At 34.2% G+C, this 27,560-nt stretch overlaps 1 protein-coding gene across 1 annotated transcript; it reads left to right on the top strand.

The window, feature by feature from the left end:
• Positions 1–18,426: 18,426 nt before the first annotated feature.
• Positions 18,427–26,666, top strand: LOC111372065 (dnaJ homolog subfamily B member 13-like). Its single transcript, XM_022994221.1, has 3 exons — positions 18,427–18,897; positions 19,162–19,583; positions 25,998–26,666. The coding sequence occupies exons 1-3, from the start codon at positions 18,733–18,735 to the stop codon at positions 26,434–26,436; spliced, it is 1,026 nt and encodes a 341-aa protein (XP_022849989.1). The 5' UTR covers positions 18,427–18,732; the 3' UTR covers positions 26,437–26,666.
• The last annotated feature ends 894 nt before the right edge of the window (positions 26,667–27,560 follow it).

Genomic DNA, 27,560 nt, shown 5'->3' with positions numbered 1-27,560 from the left:
AATTCTTTTCTGTCGCACTTCTACAGTAACACCTGCAAAAAAATACATCAAAAATATCATTGTTATGTATTTTGTATATTATAAAACTGAATATGAACAACTGAATATGAACAAATTAGTTATTAAACATTATAAACAAATATTGGCTGGTTTAGTGTATTTGAAACTTTCTTGTGTCTACATTTTTTTCCACGTATCTTTCTAGTGGATTAAATGGGTAAGCTCATATTGTGAAAAGAGGAAGTTTAGATTATCTTCGTTCAGTTCTTCAATCTTTGATTTTCCTGTAATGGTCCAAATTTTCTCTGCAAGTGAGCCTCTAATCCAATAGGGCAAAGGTTTTGTCAAAAAAGAGGAATGTCTTTGATTTTTGAGAGAGAGAGAGAAAGAGCAAGCAAAGGTTTGGGGGTAAGTTAGGGTTGGTTCAAATGACCACGTATTGTGTTTATATTTGGACAGTAGGATTTGGACTTTGAATAAATCCAATAGGGCACAAGTGGGGAACAGGTTTTTGAACAATTGAACATCTAGACAAGTGTAGAACCTAGGGTTACAAAAATGAATAGTAAACTCCAAAGAGACTCTTGTAAGAAAGAGTAGAATTATACAAGTCAACATAGTCGTCATGTATGTTAAAAAACACAAAATTAGTTAAACATAGAGGGGGGAAAATGAAAGAGGTTCTAAATGAAGCAATAAAAATCCCTGTCCTCATTCATCTTCGCTTGGGATAGCAGGTGAAATTTATGGACAGATAGAGGATAGAATTGCCATCCCAACACATCCTCTCTTTGTTGCCTTCACCATATTAATCTATATTTTGTCCTTACACTATAATTGAAACTATTGTTTAAGGTCATTAAACTATCTTTTTTCTTCTCGTTATTATGATTTATTTTTCTGTATTTTTATTTGGATGCGAGCATTGTGCTTTTATTAAGAAATTTTGGAAAATGCTACATGTATATCAATGTTAACATCTTTGTTGACATTCTTCCACATAACACTATCATCTCCTTTGATTTCCCTAACACCTTTTCACATCATTGCCAAAATTGTGCAACAGAGGGAGGAATGTCAATCATAATGTAAAACAAGACATATATCTAGATTAATCCAAAAGGTTTATATCAATGTTCACACAAAATTATAAAATTTCAAACCATTTATTCAGGTAGTGGTAGCGACCCATAAGCCTGGGCATTGATTTATTGATTTTTGGTATTGAATAAAAGAGGGTTTTCGACATTGCATTACAACTATGGTCTCTTTTTAATGGAGTTTATCTTTTGCCCCTAGTGAGTAAGATAAAAACTTTTCCATTATTGATCTGGCAAAGAGTATCGTAAATATAGTTCTCTAAATATATGACTATTGTAGATAACCACAAATGAGGTTCTCTTGTCACATTAGCAGTAAGAAGTTTTATCCTATCAACTTTGGACAGGAGATCAAATTTGCTCTTTACAATTATACATTTATATGGTATTAAATCAATTCATATGATAGCCATTATTTGAAAACCCTTTTTTTTTTTTTGTCATATGTTCATTTCAACCACACATTCATACAATAAAATATTTTGCACGTAAAACAAAAAAATTTCGTACTTTTAACCACAAATTCTTCTAAAAATCACTATACAAAATATTGTCTTTCAAAAATTACAATAGAGTTTGCTTTTTACGACATGCATTGCATGCCATAAAAAGTAGTTTACGGCATATAGACACGTGCCATATAAAGTCATGCCGTAAATACGCATATCTTTTCACGGCATTCTACGCTTGCCGTTAAAAACAAAAAAGCACGCCGTTAATGAACTAGTTATGGCATGCCTTGCATGCCATAAATGCTTAACATTTTTACGGCATGAGTCTGCATGCTGTAAATACTTTAAGTAGTTGAGTTATTACGGCACACATTTAACTCATGCCGTAAAAAGTAACTTTTGTTGTAGTGAAATAATAGCCACAAATTGGGGCTTCATACTAATGCATATGTTGTTAGAAATTATGATGCTATTAGTTCCATCAAGATCAGTGAGATGGAAACATAATCTAGCCCTTGTTTAAGCCCCATTTTGGAGGAAAAAATGAACTCTAGAGTCGTATTTTTTTTTAAAATGTGTGGTTAAAAAATAAGAAAAAAATTCGATTTACGTCTAAAATTATTTTATGAAAAAATCTGTGCTTGAAATTGAGTTTTGAAAAAATAAATTTTTGATAAAAATGGGGCTCAAACAAGGGTAAATTGAGAAGTATAAAAGACACAGCCAAAGTACAAGTATAAGATAAAAGAATTTAACATGGTTGCAACTGTGCCATGACTACACACTCACACCAAAAAACTTCACAAAATATGAACAAAAGAAAAGAAGCTTACAAACATTTCGTGTTTTTATATGCCTACATAGAGGCTTCACTCCATTTTGACGTAGCAATTTTCTAATTCCATATCCTCCATAAATCCATAAAATACTAGTTCCAAATAGTCGGTGCAATATTTTGCAATTGTTTAGCCCTAACTCTCATAAAGCCCTTATTTGGTTTTTGCTAAAATCAGATTATTAGTATATTTTGTTAAAAGTTGATAAAGTATAAAAATCCAATAAAATGTTTTGTTAAAATCAATTATTTCTTTTTTACTTGAATTTTTATCAACACTTTTTGTTAAATAAATTTGAGAATGCCTTGCAGTAATTTATATAAATAGATAATGAATAAGCAGTTGGGCAGAATTTCGACTTACAAAATTAGCATAATAAAATTAGAATGATAATGTCGAGTCAAGAATTCAACTCTTTCTCCTTAAGACGATAATGCCTCACACTAGTGCTGATAGTCTCCTGCCATTCATCTCCCAAGATACAACGATCTTGACTTGTAATAGTAGAACTTCAAATTACAAGACTTGACGAACCTACTAATATTTTGATCTTTCAAAAATCGGAGGACTAAAATGCACGAAACTAATATTTGGGACCGAAATGGAAAATATGAAACACTGCAGGACAAGAAGGACAATATTTTGCACGAGAGGGAAGCAGAAGAAATTTTGAAATGAACAAAATCGAAAATCTGGGGATCTATTTATAAAACTTGAAAGGTTATGCGCAAAAGACACAACAACTGAAAAGTTGTGTTTGGAACAGGCCCAATCCATTTGGATAGACAGTTAAAACAGTTACCAATCGCCGGTTTCTAAAAGAAGCCGCGTGTCGTGCACAAAAATTTCGGAGAAGAAAAAATAAATAATATAATTAAAATATATTATCAAATTAATAAAATAATATAATTAAAATATTATTTTATCAAAAAATATATATACCAACTGGGCCCAAGCCCAAGCCCAAGCTCACGAGCAGTGTCAAGCTGACCAGTTGGACGCGCGACGCATGCGTTTGGGCTTTAGCTCAACTTACTAGCATGTAAGTCATCTCCCCTCCAAAAACTCGTGGTGTCCTTTGGATCCCAAACTTTAATAATATAAAATTGTTTCTATTCTTTTAGTTTTCCTACGTGGAGATTGACACTTTTCCAATTTCTCACCAATTTTTATTCCCATTTATTTCAACTTCAAGTGATCATTTTTTGGCTTTAATATCTTATTCACCCTTAATTAGTTTTAAGAAATAAATACATATATCAATTCCACTTATGGAGTAAAATACATTTGGCCAAAGAAATCATTTATCCAACTAACGGGACCCGCTTAAATAATTTTTTGTCTCAATACTATTATTTGTTTGATACCAATTTTTTTCAAAATATATTTTTCTCTCTTTCCTTTTCAATCACACATTTTTCAATAAAATAATATTACACGTAAAATTAAAATATTTCTTTATTTCTTAACCACACATTCTTCATCAATCAACTATTTCAAAATGCATTCTTACTATGAAAATGGAAAACAAACATGCTCTATATAATTTGAATTTTCTCTGCAAAAGAATATTTGTTCTTTTTTTAGATTAACAAAATTCTCAAAATCAACACGTTTCAAGCCCATTCCTTTGTTCGCCGTAACGTTTGTAAAGATTGAACTGATTATTCAATACTTTTTTCTCAATCAACGATTCCACAAGTTCAGTTTCCTTATATTAGTGTAGAATTTTCATGCAGTAACCATTATTGACTAAGACAATAAAAAATAGACAAGGAATAATGAATTGTGTATAACCATCATGAACCTCAATATTCAATGCTCACAAAAACGATAGCAATGACTTCAATAATAGATGATGCATATGATGCCTATGGCACAATCAATGAATTAAAAGTTTTTACAGAGGCAATTCAGAGGTACACAATACACGTCTTTCTATTAAATGTGTTCACAAAAGTAATACAAATTTTTTTATGGAAGTGATTTATTCAAGATCGTAATCAACTTGAAATCTTATTTTTTAGGTGGGATATTAGTGAAATCCATCGTCACCAGAGTATATAAAACCATTCTATAGCGCTATGTTGAATCTTTACGAGCAATTTGATGAAGAGCTATCAAAAGAAGGAAGATTTTATGTGGTTTATTTTGCAGGAGAAGTGGTAAGTACTACTATATTTTACGATTATTGAAATAAGTTATATTTCTTTTTGTTTCTGGTTCATTATTATGTTTTTGTACTTAGTTTTCCCTAGTTAACTTACCCAAATGTCTACTAATTTTTATGCAGTTGAAAGAACTCGTGAGGACTTACCATGTGGAAGCCAAGTGGTTCATTGAAAAATATTTACCTCCATTTTTCTAAATACATGAGCAAATGCTTTAATCACATGCACTTACATTTATCATCCAACAACATCCTTGTTGGAGATGAAATATGCAACCAAGGAACAATTTGAATGGCTAAGCAACAAACCAAAAATGCTTGTCTCTAGCCTCACAATATGTCGACTTATTGATGACATTGCTGTTGGGAATTTACTTAAACATGGACAGCGGAAATAAACAGTTTCAATTCCCACCAGGATTCAACTTTGTATTTAGATAAGAACTGTGATGAGAAATACATTTTTTTCTTGATTTTACAAACTCCTTTGCGTTCTCCTTTTCCAGCAACTTGAATCTACATCTCATAACTGTCCAATTGTCCAGCCTCCAATGAAATCCACAGAGATAATAGATTGCAACTGCTAGAGTTTTTCCTCTTGTGCCAGCAAGAATTATGAAAAATATATGGATCTTAAACCCTAGCCATGTATTTATATAAACCCAAATGGACTTGGCCCAGTCTGGTCCAATATTTAATTAATTCATTTAATTAAATCCGGTCCGTGAATTAATTAATCCAATTAATTAATTCTGGGATATAAATAACTAATCCAATTAATTAATTCATCCAACGATTGTTAAATTAATTAATTGACAATTTACAATCTTCCAATTCTCTTTTGTGTGTGACCCATTAGGTTTCCGACTACAATGCCTAACGACGTAAAATATTATTTTGATCTAATCAAAATTGATAAATTAAACACCCTTTTAATTTATCACAAATTCACACTCGCCGTCCCAGATTGACATCTAACAATATATCAGGGCAACATATATGATGAGAAATATCATGTGGTATCACAAAACCAAAACTGTTCGTTTACCATGGAACTATAATCCCTTCGTCAATATGATCCGATCAATTACGAGATATGAAAGTGTGTCAATCTCGATTATCCATCATATCTTTCACTCTACTATTAAGTCAATATGAGTCGAAAACTCCTTTTCGACTTATGTGTATACCTTGGCCAAAGATTTCATTATTGACTTAATTGAACGAAATGCAGATCACAATCTCTTACTATCTAAGAGTGACGAATCATCTATTGGTCATTCACAACCTTCATATGGTTCTTGATATACCCGAACAATGTCGTATTAGCGATCCTTGGTAGAGCAATATCCAACACCGTCAAAGCATGACTGTCCTCATACAAGGCACTATGATGACCTTAAGTCATAGGACCAATTCCACTACCGAACGTTAGAGATTAACCACTGACACTCAGATAGTTATCTGTGTGGAATCTCTTAGCGGGTCTCCAATGTTTTTGTTCTATAACAAAACATTCACGTGTTCATTTAAGTGTCACCACACTTTAACTCGTGAGATCAGTTACTTACTTCACAAGTAAGAAATGCTACACGTGATGGTCTATATGTATTAATGATATCCGTATCTCTTTATTACTTACGACCACGGTTTATTCAAGATCCAATCATACGTAATTTGTATCTCACAATCACAACTCCTCGTGATTAACAAATCATTTAAACTTGAATTTTCGGACTCTATTATTTAATATTTTTTATCACAAAATCAATTTAAATAAATAATAGATCTTGCCATAATTAAATGCATTGAACATATTAAAAGTGTTTACAACCTAAATCGATTGGATTTAGGACATAACACTTACAAACTCCCACTTATACTAGATCTAATCACTCATGTATCTAATATTATAAGCGTCCACATGACAATCATGTTTCTGTTGTGACAACGGCTTTGTCAGTGGATCTGCAATATTGTCATCTGTGGGAACTCGCTCTATCGTTACGTCATTTCTTTGTATAATCTCCCTGATGAGATGAGATCGCCTTAGCACATGTTTGGATCGTTGATGAGACCCCGGTTCCTTCGATTGTGCAATAACTCCATTGTTATCACAATACAAAGGTATGGGATCAATAATGCTAGGAATGACTCCAAGTTCATTAATGAACTTCTTGATCAAGACAGCTTCATTCGCTGCTTCAGAAACAACAATGTACTCGGCTTCTGTTGTTGAATCAGCGGTTGTCTCCTGTTTGAAACTTTTCCAACTAATCGCTCCATTGTTGACAGTAAACATATATCCTGATTGAGACTTGTTATCATCTTTGTCAGTTTGAAAGCTGGCATCAGTATACCCATGAATTTTCAGTTCATTTCCTCCATAGATCAAGAACACATCTTTAGTCCTTCTCAAGTACTTAAGAATATTCTTAACCGCTATCCAATGTTTCTTATCAGGGTTTGTTTGAAACCTGCTCATAACACTCAGAGCATATGAAACATCTGGTCTCGTACATAGCATCGCATACATGATAGATCCTATCGTCGAAGCATAAGGAATCTTATCCATGCGACTCCTTTCATCATGTGTTTTAGGACACATATCTTTTGAGAGGTAAATCCCATGTGACATTGGACATAAACCTCTTTTAGACTCTTCCATATTAAATCTTCTCAAGATTTTATCTATGTATGAAGATTGGGATAAGCCTAGTAATCTTTTAGATCTATCTCTATAGATCTTGATTCCCAAAATATACGCTGCCTCTCCCATATTTTTCATGGAGAAATTCTTTGACAACCATAATTTTACCGATTGAAGCATTGGGATGTCGTTTCCCATTAATAATATGTCATCGACATATAAAATTAGGAATACGATGGCGCTTCCACTTGTCTTCTTGTAAACACACGGTTCATCTTCATTTTTGATAAAATCAAACCTTTTGATTGTCTCATCAAAACGAAAATTCCAGCTCCTAGACGCTTGCTTTAATCCATCAATGGATTGGTTTAGTTTACATACTTTGTTGGCTTCTTTGGATTCACAACCTTCAAACTGTGTCATGTACACCTCATCTTGTAAGTTTCCATTAAGGAAAGCAGTTTTGACATCCATTTGTCATATCTCATAATCATAGTATGCAGCTATTGCAAGCAAAATCCGAATCGACCTCAGCATGGCTACAGGCGAAAAAGTTTCATCAAAGTCAATGCCTTGTCTTTGTGTGTAACCCTTCGCTACTAGTCTTGCTTTGTATGTATGGACGTTTTCATCTACATCGACCTTTTTTTTGTAAACCCATTTACAACCTATCGGTTTTATCCCACCTGGAAGGTCGACTAAGGTCCAAACCTTGTTCTCATACATTGAATTCATTTCGGATTTCATGGCTTCTTGCCATTTTTTCGAGTCAACACTTGATTTCTCTTCTTCGTAATTTGTAGGTTCATTATTCTCGACTAATAATACTTGATTAGTAATCGTGAATTTGTACCTTCTAGGAGGTCGAATGATCCTACTTGATTTACGCTGAGCTGGAGTGTCCTCAGGGTTCTCTATATCCTGATAAAGAGTCTGTCCGTCAACAGGTGTGGGATCAGACTCGGGTTCATCTAATTGGTCAACAGTATCTGTGAATTCTTGAACTTCTTCAAGTTCTAGTTTGCTCCCACTACCCTCTCCTAAAATAAATTCTTTCTTTAGGAATATGACATGTCATGAGATGAACACCTTTTTCTTAACGAGATTATAAAACTGATATCCAATTGTCTCTTTTGGATATCCCACAAATACGCATTTATTAGATTTACCCTCAAATTTATCTGATTCATTCCGCTTTACATAAGCGTCACAACCCCAAACTTTCATGTGAGATAAGTTTGGTCTTTTTCCTCTCCATAGCTCGTGCGGAGTTCTGTCGACCGATTTAGATGGGACACGATTAAGTGTATAGCACGCAGCAATTAGTGCATGACCCCAAAATGATTTTGGGATGTTTGCATGGCTCATCATTGATCACACCATGTCTAACAAAGTGTGATTCCTCCATTCAGATACACCATTATGTTGCGGTGTATATGGCGGAGTCCACTGCGAGAGAATCACATTCTCTTTTAGATAATCTAAAAATTCTCCATTTAAACATTCTCCACCTCGATCTGATCTCAGCGTGAGAATATTTTTACCAGTCTATTTCTCTACTTCAAATTTGAATTTCTTGAACTTTTTAAGTGCTTCATGCTTGAATTTCATCAGATACACACAATCATATCTAGAATGATCATCAGTGAATGTGATGAAGTAAGAGAAACCACCTCTGGCGGTGATTGACATGGGTCCACATATATCAGTATGTATTAGTCTCAGCAGTTCTGTGGTTCTTTCTCCTTTTCCAGTAAAAGGGAACTTGGTCATTTTGCCTAACATGCACAACTCGCATTTGTCAAATGATTCAAAATCAGTTGACCCAAGTATCCATCTTTATATAACTTGGAAATGCGTTTGTCGTTAATATGATCCAGTCTGCAATGTCAGAGGTATGTATTATTTAGATTATCACTTTTATGCCTTTTATTTTCTATATTCATAATAGACGACTCAGTATCAAGAATATAAATTGCATTTTGCAACACACCACAACCATAAAAGATCGCATATTTATAAAACGAACAACGAATGTTCTTAACATTAATTGAAAAATCATTTATGTCCAAACACGAAATAGAAATAATGATTTTAGTAATGGCGGGAACAAAATAACAATTTTCTAATTCTAACACTAAGCCTGAAGGCAGTGGTAAGAAGTATGTCCCTACAGCTAATGCGGCAACTCTTGTTCCATTCCCCATGCACAGGTCAACTTCTCTTTTCTGCAGTGGTCTACTTTTCTTTAGTCCCTGTATATTTATACAAATATGAGATCCACATACGGTATCTAATACCCAAGGAGCTAATGAAGTAGACATATTAAACTCGATAACATAATTACCTGAAGTAGAAGTTTCAGAAGACTTCTTTCCCTTCAAGCTAGTGAGGTAAGCCTTGCAGTCATCTTCCAATGACCTTTCACTTCACAGTGATAGCATGGGTCATCAGATTTGGTATTGTCCTTGCCTGCTTTGACTGCTTTGTTATTGATCTTAGCCTTTTTGGATGTTTTCTTAAAACTTCCTTTGATTTTCCTCTTAGTGCCATTGGAGAAATAAATAGCTAAGACATGCCCAGTGCTAGCCTTGATATTGGGCTCCACAGTTTTAAGCATATTAAACAACTCAGGGAGTGTGCATTCGATCTTATTCATATTGAAGTTCATAATGAACTGTGAATAACTATCTGACAGAGATTGCAGAACCAAATCAATACTTAGTTCATGATCCATGTTAAAACCCGATGAAGCCAGTTTCTCAATGAAACAATCATCTTCATCACATGAGCACTGACTGAAGATCCCTCTGCCATTTTGCACCGGTATAGTTGTTTAGAGGTCTCATACATCTCCATACGAGGTTGTGCGTCATACAACTCCTTGGGATGAAAAATCATAGTGTAAGCATCCATACACTCATGTTGCTTCTGCAACTCAGGTGACATAACTGCAAGCATCACACATGCTGCAGTGTTATCGTCATCACTGTATTTGTTGTAAGCAGCAACCTCTTCCTAAGTGGAATTTTCAGTAGGCACCACTAGAAAGGGCTGCTCAAGGACATATCCAATTTTCTCATATTTGAGAACGATTCTCAAATTGCGGTGCCAATCAAGAAAATTTGGTCCGATCAGTTTGTTGGCATCCAGTATGCCTCTCAAATTCATATGATTACTCATGATTCAAAAATTGTAAATGACGAAAAATATAGAATTAATATGTATTATAATGCTTATACACAAATTCAGTATGGACTTTAATTAAACGTGCTTCCACTGTTTAAAATAAATTCATGACCCTCATGCATAAATTATTTGAATCCACATTTGATTCCCAGTGGGCTGGGATCCGATTCGTTGTATCAAGATCTTGAGTGTACTCAACAAATCTTAATAAAATATTTGGGTAGATATTGTTATCAATTGTATCTCCATACAACTTTCTGATCATTAAGCTGACAACTCTTTTGTCTTCACACATCTTATGTGTTAGCTTAACATGCCTCTAAAACTTATCTTCTTAAGTGTACTCAACAAAAGATAAATTTTAGTTAAATCAAACTTATCATTCAAAAATATCAAATATTTCATAGTGTCAAACATATCACTAATAGACCAACCTTGAGTGTACTCCACAAGCTAATGTCGATTTAGAATTCTCGTTTTTCACTATAATGATGGAAGGCAAATAATACTAACTTAATATTTTAATGAGGGATTTAACATGCAATGATCTCATCAAGTAATTATATATATATATATATATATATATATATAAACATACATCAACTATGCGAATAAATATATATAAATAATAGTATGAATGATTATGGACTTGTTTTATCCAGTTTTCCCGAGTCAAAGGGAAGACTAGTTGGTCAATTCCTAAGGGGTACAACATTGGATCAACACCAATGTACCATCTCTATGGTTTCCACCTCTTCTTGCGCCTTCAATTAGTCAAGCTGCAACATGTATCCTATACTAGTTGGTACACAGGCCTAAAATAAATCGGACTCGCGGGCCCATAATAATAACAATAATAACGGACTCGTAAATCCAATATAATAAAGAGTTCGCAGGCCCATAAAAACAATAATAACAACGAACTCGCAGGTCCAAAACAATTAAGGGCTCGCAGGCCCATAAAACAACAAGAAGTAAATCAACCATTCAACACATCCATGTGGTCGAGTCCATAATCATCCATAAATAAACATTCATTACATAAATGTTTCCTATGTATAATATCTAATATTATCTGCAATGTCTCATAAATCTAGCAATTATAATCATCAAAACTAATTTAAAATTTTGGATCGAAATAATTAAATAATTAATTAATCATATTAATTAATTAACTTAATCGGCGGGCCTATTTAATTAAAATCAAATTTTAACTAAATCCCGAGTTAGAGTTCAACTCTAATTCCATAATTATTGGGTGAAGTAATTTAATCAAAATCAAATTTTAATTAATTATTAAATTAGAGTCATACTCTAAATTTTAATTTGCATTGGGAGGTGGTATTAATTGAAATCAAATTTTAATTAATATAATATTAGAGTCCAACTCTAATAAAATTGAATTAATATTTTAATTTAGGACAAAACTCCTAAATAAAATAAAAATTCAATTTAGGGTCAAAATTAAATATTTAAGTTAAAATCTAATTTTAACAAAATATAAAAATCGTCAAATTTTAAATAAATTTTAATTTTGTGTCAAAATTAAATTAGGGTATGGGTCAAACCCAATTAAAACATCATTTTAAAACCAATTTTAAAATACAAATTTAAAACATCTTTTGAAATTTGCAAATTTGACCCAATTGAAAATTTAATAATAGGGGCTTCCATATTCATAAATTGCAGAAATGCCCTCCATTTAAAAATTGCAGATTGACCCCTTCAGAAATTGTAGGCGGGGGCTTGTAATTACATTAATTGCAATAAAAGCCCCCGCCTCCAACCAAACCCTAGATGGAAAATTAAAAAAAAAAAAAAAACCTTTTTTTTTAATATCTTCTTCTACTATTGGTGCTGCCTCGCCCAATAGCCGACAGGGGTAAGGCCGCCTGGAAGGCTGCGGCCCCTACAGCAGCGCCTTAGCAACTGCTACAGGCAACGGCAACGAAGTCGTTGCAGGCGCCTGCAGGCGCGTTGCGCACGGAGATGGCGCGCCTCAATCCAATTTTTTTTTTTCAAAATCAGATTTTGAAGAAATAAAATTAAAAACTATAATTGTTAGATTCAGGGATAAACATGATTAAATCAACATTTAATTTAATCAACATGTAAATCAATTCCTAACAAATACAAAGTTGGCTCTGATATCACTGTTAGGAATTTACTTAAACATGCATAGCGGAAATAAACAGTTTCAATTCCCACTAGGATTCAACTTTGTATTTAGATAAGAACTATGATGAGAAATATACATTTTTCTTGATTTTGCAAACTCCTTTGCGTTATCCTTTTCTAGCAACTTGAATCTGCCTCTCACAGCTGTCCAATTATCCAGTCTCCAATAAAATCCACACAGAGAAAAGACTGCAACTGCTAGAATTTTTCCTCTTATGCCAGCAAGAATTATGAAAACTATATGGATCTTAAACCCTAGCCATGTATTTATATAAACCCAAACGGGTTGAGCCCGATCCGGTCCAATATTTAATTAATCCATTTAATTAAATCTGGTTCGTGAATTAATTAATCCAATTAATTAATTTTAGGATATAAACAACCAATCCAATTAATTAATTCATCCAACAATTGTTAAATTAATTAATTAGCAATTTGCAATCTTCCAATTTTCTTTTGTGTGCGACCCATTAGGTTCCCGACCACGATACCTTAAGACGTGAAATATTATTTTGGTCTAATCAAAATTGATAAATTAAACACCCTTTTAATTTATCACAAATTCACACTCGCCGTCCCAGATTGACATCTAGCAATGTATCAGAGCAACACATATGACGGGAAATGTCACGTGGTATGACAAAACCAAAACTGTTCCTTTCCTCAATATGATCCGATCAATTACGATATATGGAAGTATGTCAATCTCGATTAACGATCATATCTTTCATTCTACTATTAAGTCAATATGAGTCGAAAACTCCTTTTCGACTTCTGTGTATACCTTGGCCAATGATTTCATTATTGACTTAATTGAACGAAATGCAGATCACAATCTCTTACTATCTAAGAGTGACGAATCCTGTATTGGTCATTCACAACCTTCATATGGTTCTTGACATACTCGAATGATATCGTATTAGCGGTCCTTGGTAGAGCAACATCCAACATCGTCAATGGTTAATCTCTAACGTTCGGTAGTGGAATTGGTCCTATGACTTGAGGTCATCATAGTGCCTTGTATGAGAACAGTCCATTTAATTAAATCCGATCCGTGAATTAACCAATCCAATTAATTAATTTTGGGATATAAATAACCAATCCAATTAATTAATTCATCCAACGATTGTTAAATTAATTAATTTGCAATTTGCAATCTTCCAATTCTCTCTTGTGTGCGACCCATTAGGTTCCCGACCACGATACCTAACGACGTGAAATATTATTTTGATCTAATCAAAATTGATAAATTAAACACCCTTTTAATTTATCACAAATTCACACTCGCCGTCCCAGATTGACATCTAGCAATGTAATCAGAGCAACACATATGACGAAAAATGTCACGTGGTATGATAAAACCAAAACTGTTCGTGTACCATGGAACTATAATCCTTTCGTCAATATGATCCGATCAATTACGAGATATTGAAGTGTGTCAATCTCGATTATCGATCATATCTTTTATTCTACTATTAAGTCAATATGAGTCGAAAACTCCTTTTCGACTTATGTGTATACCTTGGTCAAGGATTTTATTATTGACTTAATTGAACAAAATGTAGATCACAATCTCTTACTATCTAAGAGTGACGAATCCTCTATTGGTCATTCACAACCTTGATATGGTTCTTGACATACTCGAATGATATCGTATTAGCGGTCCTTGGTAGAGCAACATCCAACACCGTCAAAGCATGACTGTTCTCATACAAGGCACTATGATGGCCTCAAGTCATAGGACCAATTCCACTACCGAACGTTAAAAATTAAACACTAACACTCAGATGGTTATCCATGTGGAATCTCTTAGCGGGTCTCCAATGTTTTTGTTCTATAACAAAACATCTACGTGTTCATTTAAGTGTCACCACACTTTAACTCGTGAGATCAGCTACTTACTTCACAAGTAAGAAATGTCACGCGTGATGGTCTATCTGTATTAACGATATCCGTATCTCGTTATTACTTACGACCACGATTTATTCAAGATCCAATCATACGTAATTTGTATCTCACAATCACAACTCCTTGTAATTAACAAATCATTTAAACTTGGATCTTTGGACTCTATTATTTAAAATTATTTATCATAAAATTAATTTAAATAAATAATAGATCTTGCCATAATTAAATGCATTAAACATATTAAAAGTGTTTACAACTTAAATCGATTGGATTTAGGGCATAACACTTACAATTGCTACCTATGAGGTATGAATGAAATCAAAGTTTCTTATACCGAAACATCAATTTTTCCAGAAACTCTATTTCTCTTATCTAGTTGCTTACTCAAATTTTGTCTCATTGAAGGTTGAGAAGGAAAGAGGACAAATTGCCACTAGCATTGAATCATACATGAAGGAGAATGGCATTACGAAAGAAGTTGTCGTTAAGTTTTTTGAAATGGCTACAAATGTATGGAAGGATATCGATGAAGAGTGTCTCAGGCCAACTTCATCTTCTAGAGAAATTTTAATGAGAATTCTCAAACTTGAACATATTATAGATGTAACGAAGACGGGTACACACAAACACAAAAGATTTTGAAACCTCACATTATCTCTTTGGTTATTGATCCCATCGATGTCTAAATAGTATTGGGATCAAGTCGGGAACAACAAATCTTAATTTGTTTTTTTTCCTTTTATTTGTTTCCTTACATAGTAATATTACGAGATGAGTTTTCGGTAAGGCGTACAATACCCAATGTAAGTACATTATGTTTCCAATTAATATATGTATTCCTTCGAGTATTGAACTTATTTAAGTTCGGCGGAATACTTCGTCATTTGTGAGTACTAAAATTAATTCTATCTTAAAAATCTCTATCAAGAACACTGTACAACTTGAATAATATTCCAACTCGACTCGTAAAACAAATTGTTAAAGTATAAATTCAAGATTTCATGTGTAGACGATATGGAATTTTTGTCACACATGTGCAACAACTTACGATCATATCTTATTTGGAATCGATACCTCTAGGTGATTTAAAATTGATGGTGTACATAAATTACGACTTGTGATAGACATTTCAAGGGGTTTTGATTTTTGTGTGTGAGAATAAATTCCATGTAATTCATTGAATTGTTGGGTTAGGAATAAGTTAGCTCTCACAATTTCCAGTCAGATGCCATGGCTGGCCACTCCAATTGACTATTTGAACTTTGATAATTTCATAAAAAATAGGAAATGAAAAACCAAATGGTTTAATTGTTTGATTTATCATTTTTAATTGTTAATGGAAGTACCTTTTAATATAAACTCATGATTGGCTTAATTCATTGTCAATTTTTACAACTACCCTATTTTTATTTTAAAAACTAAAATAAAAAGAAGACGACGACAATAATTATATTATATTTATTATAATAATCCAGCATTTAAGAACCTTATCAAATCAATGAAGTCTTCGGCAAATTTGAAAGAAGATCTTCGACTTCAGGATCCATCGTTCCATGTTATTCCCACTCTGACCGTTAAGTAAAGATTAATCACATCACATATTTCTTATTGAAAGCCATCAATATAGATTTAGATAATTCATAATCATATCCATATTTCGTAGTCTTTCCAATATGAATGGACCATACTCAAATCGCTAGGCGATTATAACACTGAAATTGGTCGTTTTCCCTAATATGGTTCTCGTTTGTACACTTTTTACGAGAAATTTATCTTACACATCCTTAAAGTTTTACTGGGTAAATTATTCATACGAGAATTAGTTGAACATTTGAAGAAGCGCAAAATCCTCATAAAAATGAGAATTCTTTTTCAAACTATAAATTCTCTCAGGCACAGGTTAAGAATTTCATTTGGGAAAATTAAACATGTTGAGTTTCTTTTTTCTCATGTTTGGTCGAGCCATTACACAATAGAATAATGCTGCATGTAATGGGCCTTGTACTACCCAAAGTGCCATGTGGCCCATTGGCCCAATAGTCCCATCAACTTGGAAATTGGTTTACAGTGGATTTGATACAAGTAGCTGTAATCATGATTTAGTATCTTTTGTGAAACTTTTAGATATAGCACTCTTTTATGGTCCATACCAATTTCCAAAAACCTCCACGTCGCAAGGACGGATGCAGGATCAGGCCAATTTTTTTTTTTTTTTTTTGAGCCAATATGTAAATTAGAAAAAAAAAGGAGTTTCCACGTAAAAAAAGAAAAAAAATATATTTACGTCTAAAAAATAGAAGAGGATTGCTCCTAAATCCATCAGTGCAACCTCGTATCTAGTTGGTATTCCAACGAGCTCCAGCACATGGATAATGTAGTGTGTTAGTTGTCAATCTACACTACAAACTCTTTCAATGCAATACGTGATTGCAGCATTATCTTGCAACGGACGTTGCGCCTCCCAAGCATAACACATGAAACATGGTTCAATACCCATGCATTCTCATTCAAGCATTCCCCACTCAACCAATTGTTTGTCCCTTTATAGATATAGATCACATGAAATGTACTCTAGTCAAATATTCAATAAAAGTTCAATGGGAAAGCATTATTACGCCCATAAGCACCACGAGGTTTCCACGCGTTCAACTTCTAATGAATAGTGAATACCATGACTAGTAGGCGCCAATGTGACTATCACCCATAAGGGTACATAATGCCATGCAACATGATTATGCATCCATGTGCCTTTTTCTCGAGCACGTGATCATGTATATACTCTAATATATTTAGCTCTGAGATGACTATGTTCATAGAGAAGGTATCCATAGTTAGTCCGCAAACAAGCTACTCGATTTAAGAGGCAATTGTACTTTATTACCTTCTTTAAATAATCGTCACCTTTTATAATCGACTTGAGATGGAAAAATTCAACTCACATGAATAGATAATAAAAAAATACTGATAAACGATACTATTTCTTTTAGTCTCAGTTATTACCTTATTAAGTAATCTTTACTTTGAGAGCATGTTTGGTACATTTTAAAATCCAATTAAAATCAATTTTTTTTATCGTTATTTCACTATTTCAGTCGTCATTTTTGAATTATTCTCTCACATGTAAGATCCACTTTATTTCTAACAGTCAAAAAATCAATTAATAAAATCCCTACCAAATAAGCACTTATGATGAAATTCAAAGGATAAAACTCGATATGAATAGATAACAAAATACTAATAAATGGTAATTTTCCTTCCAATTTCAATTCATGTTTTCTTAACTTTTGTGTGTGTGTGTGTGTATATATGTATGTGTGTGTGTGTGTATATATATATATATAATGGGGTTAAAAACGCATTACGCACGCGTGCGCACACACACACATGAAAAACAAGGAAATATTACTAAAAATTCAGAAAAATAGAGAATATTTGTTGCAAAATATGAGAGTACATTAAAAAAATATATATATCGCTTCATTCTGAGTTATAAATTATTTTAATCAACAAAGAGATCTCTTTTTATAAGAAGTTATCTAGGAACCTTTTTTCGAAACATTTCATAATTTTCGCATTAACCTTCTTGTGATAATCAAATTGTATCATCGAATACAATCAGTACCTATCAAACAAATTAAGAATGAGTCCGTTGACTGAAAAATCGACTTATTTACCTCCAAAACTTTTCTTAATGTTTAGCAGTTCTGACCTTTAAATGTTTCTAACTTGACATTTTAAACTATTTGCGCTTGTTTGATTAAGATATTTTAAGAATTTAAAAAAATGTTTTTCTATGAAACCACGTGGTTAAAATTTAAGAAAATTTAAGAACAAATGTCAACACCACGATCTCGTCTTTCAGTCGCCCGTTACGAATTCAACGGACTATAATGTACTGTGAAAATTATAATTGTCGATCCATTTAACTTTAATTAAAAGTTGCGAGCTGTTTCGAGAATGTTCCACAGCTCTCTTGTATGCCTCTCTTTTCCAGAGCAGTTTATCTTTTGCTGTTCTGTCCCACACACATTCTCAAATAATACACTGTGACACAGATAGCTATGCTATTAATCTATAGACGCTAGACCCACAGACATTTCATAGCTAAATATTCAAAACAATTGAAGGGACCAAGATTTTGTTGCTATATTTGTTCAAGATTTCTGGGGTTTTGAAATAATTGATTTTGAAGAGGGAGAATAGAAGTTTTGGCAAAGTGAAGAAGAGAAAGAGAAGCGAGGAAGGGGAGATGGGGGTGGATTATTACAAAATTTTGCAGGTGGATAGAAGTGCGAAAGATGATGACTTGAAGAAGGCTTATAGAAAGCTTGCCATGAAATGGCACCCCGATAAGAATCCCAATAATAAGAAAGAAGCGGAAGCCAAATTCAAGCAGATTTCTGAAGCCTATGATGTAAGTTATTATTAATTTTTTTTTCAGAACTTATCAATTGATGTGGGTTTGATGTGAGCCGATTTTATGATTAGGGTTTTGGTCTATGTTCTTGGATTATCTGTTAGATTTTAAAAAATAAAAATAAATTGATCTTTATTTATTGGTGATGAATATGATATAAAATCTTATTTTTTCAGCTTGGCTCATAATGTTCCCTATATCGGAATTATGTTATGATTACGGGATGCGGTGCATGTAAATTGATTATTGTTTTTCTACCAGGTGCTAAGTGATCCTCAGAAGAGAGCAGTATATGATCAGTACGGTGAAGAGGGGTTGAAGGGGCAGGTGCCACCGCCAGACGCTGCCGGTGCTGGAGGGCCCACCTTCTTCTCTACAGGGGGTGGACCTACATCTTTCCGGTTCAATACCAGGAATGCTGATGATATATTTAATGAGTTTTTTGGATTTTCAAGCCCCTTTGGAGGAATGGGAGGTGGTGGTGGTGGAATGAGGAATGTTAGGTTTGGTGGCATGTTTGACGATGATATGTTTGCGTCTCATGGCGAAGGTGGTGGTGGATATCAATCAGCACCACGAAAAGGAGCTCCGATTGAGCAGAGGTTGCCTTGTACACTTGAAGATCTCTATAAAGGAACCACCAAGAAGATGAAAATTTCAAGGGAAATTCTGGATGCAAGTGGGTAAGTACCCTTCTTCTCATTTGAAATTAAATAATTATCATAAGAACATTTTTTCTCCTTGGGATTGAAAACTTTAGTTATGGATCCTTCATTGTTTATCATATTGAGATTCTTGCCCAATTGTCGTTGAAGAAGGTAGTTAAATGCTACCTTAATATTAGTATGGTATGGTTGCATTGTATACTTCTTGTCTTGGTAAATAAAGCTTGTAATGAGATGCAAATTATTGAATATCGAGTAAGTCTGATTTTTTATTCGAGCCAGGATGATTGGAGCTGACCTTCTGATGCATTATTTTTATGCATTTCCTGATATACAATTGGTTATGATTTCTTTTCATTTGTCAGGAGAATCAGATTAGTGTTCAATTACTTATGGTGTCTGCATAGATGTTCATTTTAACGAATAATAGTCTTGTATTTACGTCTTCAACAAAGTTAGTAGTTATGTGCCTTCTAAAAGTTTCTTTTTGCAACTTGACGAAATTCATGATAATTATTAATAGCTTGTTTTAGTAACTCCTTTTAGGTTACGGATGTCAAGTCAAAAGGCACTGTATGTAATCTATAATGACTTAAAATAATTTGGATATGTTATTAGCGATCATGGTAAACTCAAATGTTTCTGCGGTTTCACATATTTTGCATAAGTTTTTCTCTTGTTGCCTAGAGTTTTCGTTTAAGAAAGTCAGCATCATATGTGTTTTCTATGCAGTTTTTATTTTATATAACTGTTAATGTGTCGGTTCTTAAATAACAAGCACTCTAGAGAAGTAAATGTTGCTAGAATGTTATGGCAATAAGATAGAATTCGAAATAAATATTATTTGCTATTATTACTACTATTGTTTATTTTTATCATCATCAATTAGGTGAGAATGATCTGACTGCACCAGTCTCTTTTATTTTTATTTTTATTTTTTTTTTTTTGGGGAGGGAGGGGTGGGGGTTGACTGTGAGTGAGCACGTGTGTGTTGATGAATCCATTATGTTGATTTTTCCGTAGACAGTGATGACCTTTGAGAGTAAGGGTGAGAAAAGATCAGGGGGCAGTTAAATATAAGATAAAGAATGAGGTTCAAGTCAAACTTTGTGAAGCTAGAAAAGGGGGAAAAAGGGTAATGTAATCACAAAGCTGACTTCTATTTATCTCCAATCATTTTGGGTCCTGGCTTGTTGCTATTTACAAAGAATATTCCTCACTTTTCAAGTAAGAGTAAGGCTTTCCTTCATATCAACTATCTCTTTGTTCTTGTATTGGTATCACTCTCACTATTATGGCTTTAGATTTTGTTCATTAACGACTTCATTGTATTTTGGGTTGCTTTAATTGCTATACTGCTATAAGGGCGGAGGTGGATGAAAGAGTAAATTTTTTTTTTTTTTTAATAATAATACAAAATCAGAATAACAAAATAATAAATGAGCCCATTTTACAAATTTGGGCCTAAATTACAATCAAAATCTCAATCAAACCCAAACCCAATTAATAATTAATAACCAACCCACTCAATTAATAAATCAATTAATTAACCCAACCCAACAATAAAATAAAACCCATACAACGATCACTCAACCCGTAAACAACTCTGTTTACACTCCAAGCCAAGACAGGGGTCGACCGGCGGCGAGGTGGGCGACTGGACATCGCTGACTGCGGTAAGCTCCGGTGACTGCGGTTTTACTGTGGGCGGCGCGGTGAGTGTGCAGCGGCGGTGGGTGTGCAGCGATTGTAAGGTTATTCTGTAGTGCGGTTTTGGGTGCTGGACTGTGGTGGTAACTGATGGTGCAATTGGCGAACTGACGCGGCCCGTTTGGAGTCACGGTCTGCGGCGGCTCGGTCTTTGTTCCAATTGTTCGGCAGCAATTCCGGTAGGTTGGTTGTATGTAGAAGGTATCGGAACGAGGGGCTGGGTTCTGCAGCAAACTGGGTATTGTTGTGGTGGCGGTATTTGAGTGAAGACAAACCGGCACGATGTTAGTACGTTGACAGGAGGGAAGCCATGACCATGACCGAAACGGTTGAAGCTGGGCTGAAGAGGCGGTTGAAGCTTTGTTTTGTCTGCAGCAACGGATTCTGTATTGGTGCTGCGTGAATTGCTGTCCAAGGTTTGCTCTGATACCAATTTGATGTAGGGAGATTACTGAATTAGTAAATAACAAGAAGGGAAGGGGAGGAGAAGAGAAGAAGAAGGCAGAGGCGGGGAGAGAGGAGAAACGGCTGAAGCCAACTCTTTTATTTCATCAAATTCATTAACTCAAATAACAATGTAAGATAGGTTTAAATACTGGAAAAATAATGCAAACCTAGGGCCAAGCCCAATACAAAAGTCCATGAAATTAAAATAACCTAAGTTCCAACTAAAATAATTAAAATTGCTAAAATTAATTAAAATTGGATGTCCTCATCAGAGTAAATAGATTTTCATTTAAGATTCGATTGGACAATGGTGAGAAAGGGCTAGGTATTATAATCAGCGAGCAGTTGAATGTACAATTAAGAATGAGATTGAAGTCAAACTTTGTGAAATATAAATGTTTTTGAAAAATATAGATAACGTAAAGCACAAAGTTGACTCATAATTCTCTCCAATCATTTGGATACTGGCTTGTTGCTAGTCACACCACGTGGCAATCATTTACAAAAAATATTCCTCAACCTTCAAGTAATCATTGTCATTCCTTCATATCGTCTAACTCACTTTCCAAGTAAGCATAAGGCTTTCCTTCATATCAACTATCTCATTGTTCTTGTATTGGTATCACTCTAACTATTATGGCTTCAGATTTTGTTCATTAACGACTTCATTGTATTTTGGGTTGCTTTAATTGCTATTCTGCTATAAGGGCGGAGGTGGATGAAAGAATAAATAGATTTTCATTTAAAATTCGATTGGACAATGGTGAGAAAGGGCTAGGTATTATCATCAGCGAGCAGTTGAATGTACAATTAAGAATGAGATTGAAGTCAAACTTTGAGAAATATAAATGTTTTTGAAAAATATAGATAACGTAAAACACAAAGTTGACTCGTAATTCTCTCCAATCATTTGGATGCTGGCTTGTTGCTAGTCACACCACGTGGCAATCATTTACAAAAAATATTCCTCAACCTTCAAGTAATCATTGTCATTCCTTCATATCGTCTCACTCACTTTCCAAGTAAGCATAAGGCTTTCCTTCATATCAACTATCTCTTTGTTCTTGTATTGGTATCACTCTACTATTATGGCTTCAGATTTTGTTCATTAACGACTTCATTGTATTTTGGGTTGCTTTAATTGCCATACTGCTATAAGGGCGGAGGTGGATGAAAGAGTAAATAGATTTTCATTTAAGATTCGATTGGACAATGGTGAGAAAGGGCTAGGTATTATCATCCATCAGCGAGCAGTTGAATGTACAATTAAGAATAAGATTGAAGTCAAACTATGTGAAATATAAATGTTTTTGAAAATTATAGATAACTTAAAGCACAAAGTTGACTTATAATTCTCTCCAATCATTTGGATGCTGGCTTGTTGCTAGTCACACCACGTGGCAATCATTTACAAAAAATATTCCTCAACCTCCAAGTAATCATTATCATTCCTTCATATCCACTAACTCACTTTCCAAGTAAGCATAAGGCTTTCCTTCATATCAACTATCTCTTTGTTCTTGTATTGGTATCACTCTCACTATTATGGCTTCAGATTTTGTTCATTAACGACTTCATTGTATTTTGGGTTGCTTTAATTGCTATACTGCTATAAGGGCGGAGGTGGATGAAAGAGTAAATAGATTATCATTTAAGATTCGATTGGACAATGGTGAGAAAGGGCTAGGTATTATCATACATCAGCGAGCAGTTGAATGTACAATTAAGAATGAGATTGAAGTCAAACTTTGTGAAATATAAATGTTTTTGAAAATTATAGGTAACGTAAAGCACAAAGTTGACTCATAATTCTCTCCAATCATTTGGATCCTGGCTTGTTGCTAGTCACACCACGTGGCAATCATTTACAAAAAATATTCCTCAACCTCCAAGTAATCATTATCATTCCTTCATATCATCTAACTCTATGTTCGGATGAAGTTATACCTTTTAAGGGCGGAGGTTAGGGGTGGGTGGAAGAGGGATAGAATTTTTTAGAATTATTATTAGATTTAGACTGGACGGACAATGGTGAGAAGCCAAATGTACGATTAAGAATGAGGTTAAAGTGAAACTTTGTGAAGCTAAACGATAAGGGAAAAAAAATAATGATAATGTAAATGTCAAAGCTGACTTCTACTTCTCTTCAATCATTTGTCCTGGCTTTAGACATGGGAACATGGAATCTTCAAGGAACCCAACTTTCATAGGATTTTGATTCTTATACATCAAAATGGTACATAAGCGACTACTAAAAATGATGTATGGAGAAAAGATTGGATGAAATAATTGATTATATTTTAAACTGACAAATGATAGAGCGCCTTAGGACATTATGCAAATTTTGATATACATATAGCAACATCCACCTTCCATAATTGTTACATAAATCCACCCCAGCCCACTCGACCTCCCCCTACCCCACAACACACACAAGTATGTGTGTGTGTGTATATATATACACAGAGAGAGAGAGAGAGAGAGAGAGAGAGAGAGAGAAGGAGGGGGGGGGGGGGGTGTAAACAGACCACAAAAATTGGAAAACATAGTGATATTGTGGGACATACCAGTCTAGCTTGCAAGAAAGATTCAACCGTTGAGGTGATTATACAATTCCATGTATAGTATCTGTTGCTATAGGCACGAATTTGATCATGAGGTTCTTGACTTGAATGTTCTTTGATATGGAATATAGTTCATTGCTTCAGTGTTGGATACCTGACAAATAAGGGTTTAAAGAATTTATCTTCTGTTGTTTATTTATCATAAACTTTAAAAGCATGTCAACGATGTTTGATTTGTTTTATAATTGCTTTCTATGAAGTGGTATGCACGTTTCAAACTATACATTCTGCTGGATTGTAAAATGAAGTAGATATTTTTGCTGGCTTTTGAGGTCCTTTGCCACCTGGACACGTACCTGCATTCGACACAGAAGCCCAATTAACTTTGTGTTACAGTACTGCTGTATGCATTTAGTGTGACGGGAAACACAATCATTCATTTGATTTCAGAACCGTACTATGGTTTTTATTATTTTAGAAGGTTCATCACACAGGTGAATTTGACCATGATCTATAGACTATAAGTTTGAGATGTAGGCTAATTGTTTAACAATTGAAATTAACAGGATTTGAGTCATATTTGCTAGTGGTTTGTATGGACAGATAATAACTTAGCTGTATTAATGAATTGGTATATGAATCCCTTAAAACCATGCAAGGGACCATCACTATTGTATGTATGGTGTCTGCCAGCAGGGTAAGCGCAACCTTTTGCTGTTCTATGTATATCTTGGATACACCGCTACCCTCCCGAGTCCCGACTCTGGTAAGTAGATGTCCGACAACACCAATGTGTTGGAAATACCAGGTGGTGTGTCCAAATTGTTTTTAGATTTGATACAATTGGATACGTCAATACAGTGTCAACACGAGGATTCACCAAAAATAAAAAAATAATAAATAAATAATCGCTTTACAATTTAAAAATAAAAAATTTATATTATTTAATCAGCTTGTAGGGTCACTTATTTGGAAAATTTTGTGTTGGTTTGTCGGTCTCTTGTTGCGTCGGTGCTTCCTTAGATGTATATACTACGAACAATGCCCTGCGAATAGGGCACTGTTCTATAGGGGGCTTACAGGCCCCCTCACTGTAGCTACAGGTCGGTCCCGCCGACCTACATTAAAATAATAATAATAATAATAATAATAATAATAAATTGTGCGGGCCCTGTCCTTTTGTGTGCCCTGTCCGACCTCTATAATTGTCCCCCTGTACGTGAAGCGTGATCTGTCCCACCGACCTGCATTTAAAAGTAATAATAATAATAATTTGTGTGGGCCCCGCCCCCTCCCTTTCCTTGTACGTGAAGCACAATCCATATACTACACAACAAATTTCTTTTGGCAGGCCTGAATTCACAATTGTCAATCTTCCATATTTACCAGTTATGCTGAAGTTGTCATGGTTAAAAGTTTCCTCCTTTAAAATCTTCTTATTTTAGTTGTTTTTGTTGAACAAAAGCTAGTACCAACAAATAGGTTGCTTGACTTTGCAACTCTCGAATGGATAAACTACTACTGCGACATCATTTATCGGGGAACTTTATGAGAAATCTGATTAATCTTTACTTGAAACCGAATTATATGGAAATGATGTGAAATGGAACTTTTCTTTCTTAAATAGCCAAATGCATTTTATTTGGAATGTTCTCTCTTTTCCATTTGGTTGTATAAATTGCATCGTACATTTTCTTCTGGTGATTGCCAGGAAAACAGTGCCTGTAGAGGAAATCTTGACGATTAATATCAAGCCTGGCTGGAAGAAAGGTACTAAGATCACCTTCCAGGAGAAAGGCAATGAGCACCCAAATCAAATACCTTCAGATCTTGTATTCATTGTTGACGAGAAAGCCCATAGAATTTTCACTCGTGATGGGAACGACTTGGTTGTTACGAAAAAAATCTCTCTGGTAGAAGCATTAACTGGTTGCACAGTACATGTTCCTATGCTAGATGGAAGGAATCTAACAATTCCCATCAACGTCGTGATCCATCCAACTTACGAGGAGGTTGTCCCAAGAGAAGGCATGCCAATTTCAAAAGATCCAACTGAGAAAGGGAATTTGAGAATTAAATTCGATATAAGATTTCCTGCAAAGTTGACATCAAGTCAGAAAGCTGGTATGAAGGAGCTCTTGGGTTCTTGAGGTTAGGATTTCTATTAGTTTTCTCTGAGACTGTTGTTTAATTTTTCATGATCAGTTCGTCCTTTCGATATTCCGGGATTTATGGATTGAAATATGGCTTGGTTTTTTGTATTTATAGATATAGACAACAGTTGGTGTTATATTTCAGAAGATTGAGACCATATCCTTTTGTCACTGGATTGTACAAGATATTTTTTCTCTAGACCAGTTATTAAAGTTATTTCGGGTTTCATTTTTGGTTTAACGAGCGTGCTTGCGAGCACGTTAAACCTCAAATGTACATATGCCTTGTTTTCATGCCATGAATGCTTGCTTCATCTGATTTGGTGTTGTAAGCTCTAGCATAAATCCCCAGGAGCTCTAGGAAGGGCGGCCTGCACTCGATCAAGGGTATTAGCCGTGATGTATGAAAAGTGTGGTATATAGATTGTCCGACCCTGACTCACTGATGAAATCGAAGTGCATAGTCTAATGGTCTAGCTACACTTCCCAGCTAGTTCAAGAGGTGGTTTTACCCACACTCCATCATCTTGGAGCAATAATTTGTTCCCGTTTGACAATTATTAAAATGAATTTTTGTTTTCAGGGAAATTTAGTTCTGGATTAGTGAATTTTTTGAAAATGTGAATAAAAAGTTGGAAAAAAGTTTTAATTTTACATGTAGAATATTGTATTGTGAAAACGCGTGACTAAAAATGAGTTTTGAGAAAAAATAGTGTGTTGTTTTAATGGTTGTCAAACATGGGCATTATATCCGACTACTACTCAATAATTGGACCTAGATAGGTAACTTAGGGACTAGACTATTTTCTAAACTTCGATACCAGCCTTTTCCTACCAATATTATGAGAAATTTTTTCCAGTATTTTGTACTAGTATTGCTTGGCCAAAATCGTAAGATTCAAACTTGTTACTTAAACCGGGAGTTTCCAGAGCTACAGCATTGGTATCACATACTACACAATATATTAGATATGCTCATGCATAATGAAAAATGAAAAATAAGGGTTTGTGTTTATTGTCACTATGATTTAGTCGCATTGAATTTTCTCGTAGATACAACAATAAGTTGAAAAAATAGTGAAAATAGGATCGTAATTTTATTATTATTATTATTACTACTA

Source organism: Olea europaea, chromosome 23 (assembly GCF_002742605.1).
Source record: "Olea europaea var. sylvestris chromosome 23, O_europaea_v1, whole genome shotgun sequence".
NCBI classification, from domain to species: Eukaryota; Viridiplantae; Streptophyta; class Magnoliopsida; order Lamiales; family Oleaceae; genus Olea; species Olea europaea.
Note: the sequence above shows the minus strand (reverse complement) of the source record. Positions and strands in the feature narration are given on the sequence as shown.

Bases quoted from the DNA above. Each gene is read 5' to 3' on its own strand.
- LOC111372065 (XM_022994221.1), top strand. From the start codon at position 18,733: ATGGGGGTGGATTATTACAAAATTTTGCAGGTGGATAGAAGTGCGAAA. The intron at 18,898-19,161 runs GTAAGTTATTAT...TTTTTCTACCAG, and splicing joins AGATTTCTGAAGCCTATGAT to GTGCTAAGTGATCCTCAGAA. The intron at 19,584-25,997 runs GTAAGTACCCTT...GGTGATTGCCAG, and splicing joins GAAATTCTGGATGCAAGTGG to GAAAACAGTGCCTGTAGAGG.